Raw genomic sequence first — 1,966 nt, forward strand, 5'->3', positions numbered from 1 at the left:
TTATTAATTGGAGAAGATTGGAAACAACCTAAGTGGTCTTTTGGGGACTGGTTAAATAAACCCCGGCATATACACACGATGCGCCTTAAAAGCATCAGCACGTTTTAGCTCTTGTGATTCTGTGTGTTGCCTTGGCCCAGCAAGCAGTGGTTGTACTACAGGCAGACTTGTCTGGGATGCAGACACCTGGAGGTTGGCTTTGGGCTGGAAGCTCAGCTGGGCCTGGGGCCTCAGCACCTGTATTCTTGCCCTTGAGGCTCTTCCAGTGACTTGGGCATGTCCCAGCATAGCTGTTAGAGTCCAGGAGAGAGAGTTCCAAGAAAGAAAACCAGATGCTGCAGGCTCCCTGTGGCCTAGCCTCAGAAGTCACTACCATCACTGCAACTGTGTTGTTGGTCACAGGAGGCCAGACCAAAGGGCGGGGAAATAGAGTCCACGTTTTGATGGGACAGTGACAAAGTCACTCTGCAAAAGAACACATGGGATGAGCAATACTGTACAGCCATTTCTGGAAATACCCTCCACCACATGCTATACAAGGGAGTAGGAAGAAGCTGTGTATGGATACGAAGATCTCCAAAATACGTCATTAAGTGAAAAAAGCTAGGGACAGAAAGGACTGCATCATATACTAACATTAGTGTAAAAAAGTCAAGGTAAAGAATATATTTGTATTTTCTTATATAGTGAAACCTGTGAGAGCCAGAATTGACGAGCCTGCCTTGTTTTTCTGGGTCTTGCAAATTTTCCACCTTTGCCAGGGTGTAGTCTTACCATTTTTCTATTGCTCATTTTAGTGGAAAATATTTGAATTTTCCTTCTCTGACAGATTTCCACTTTACACAGGTACTGCCTTTTGCAGGTTTTACTGTATGTGTATTTTAAAGTTCTCCAGACACACACAGGAACCTAACAGTGGCTGCCTGTTGAAGTTGGAGATTTGGAAGAAGGCTGATGTCTATCATATTATGTTTTTCAAAAACAATGTGAATATTTAAATAAATAACCTTTAGTGTTACAAAAAACCTTACCACATGGTTGCATTTTTTTTAAGCTTCATTGCAATGTGGTTCCATCTTAGAGTTTAGAATCTTAACATTTAAAGGAATTTTTAATCCCATAGTCTGTATTAATTAATGTAATAATTCAGTCTATAGATTTTCAAATATATGGACATGCAACTTTTGAGTGAAAATTTACTTTCAAGAGAATAGATTTTGTTGTTGAGCCATTTTTAAACACCCCATGGAAAATCCATGCTGAGCTAACTTTATTTAATTGATTAAATCACTAGTTCACAAGATACATTGTATTTACAAAGGCATTGCTGTAACAGATTTAAGGAGCCCCTGGGTGGCAGGGTGAAGTACTGGACTGCGAACAACAGCATAACAATTTCATGGCATATTTCTGTATTTCCAATTTCATCAAATTATAAGTCGCTGCAAATGATTAAGTGCTCAACGACTAGTCAAATGGTTGGCACTTTGAACCAGCCACGCGAGTCTTAGAAGCCAGGCCTGGTGATCCGCTTCCGAAGGCCACAGCCTCAGAAACCATGTGGAGCAGTTCTACTCTGCACACACGGAGTCGCCGTGAGTCAGAATCGACTCGACAGCAACTAACAGCAACAACAAGTAATTAAAAATATATTAAATAATTTTGTAACCTATCTTAATCTAAGATTTATGGATAACTAATATTTACACTACCAGAATTTGATTATTGAAAACCAGGTAGACACATGAGAGCTACTGAGAAGAATAATCCCGAGGTGCTCTTCTCCTAGGTTACTATGCCATGCTATGAAGGACCACATAGTTCGGGTTGCAAATGAAGCGGAGTTTATTCTGAACAGACAGAGAGCTGAGGACGTCCATAAACATGCAGAGTTTGAGGTAAGGTTTGGAAAATGGATTCAATTCTGCTTTTCTCTTAAAAATGAACTCTCACTCTGTGTAACCTT

General features: G+C 40.4%; 1 protein-coding gene across 1 annotated transcript in view; it reads left to right on the forward strand.

Moving 5' to 3' along the window:
• Positions 1 to 1,966, forward strand: part of NBEA (neurobeachin) — a 685,423-nt gene that overhangs the window by 337,059 nt on the left and 346,398 nt on the right. Inside the window, exon 35 of the mRNA XM_023740363.1 lies at positions 1,790 to 1,898. Within this exon, the coding sequence (XP_023596131.1) occupies positions 1,790 to 1,898 (109 nt within the window). The remainder of the gene's footprint in view (positions 1 to 1,789; positions 1,899 to 1,966) is intronic.

The sequence above is a fragment of the Trichechus manatus genome, unplaced genomic scaffold, assembly GCF_000243295.1.
Source record: "Trichechus manatus latirostris isolate Lorelei unplaced genomic scaffold, TriManLat1.0 scaffold00153, whole genome shotgun sequence".
In the NCBI taxonomy this organism is placed as follows: domain Eukaryota; kingdom Metazoa; phylum Chordata; class Mammalia; order Sirenia; family Trichechidae; genus Trichechus; species Trichechus manatus.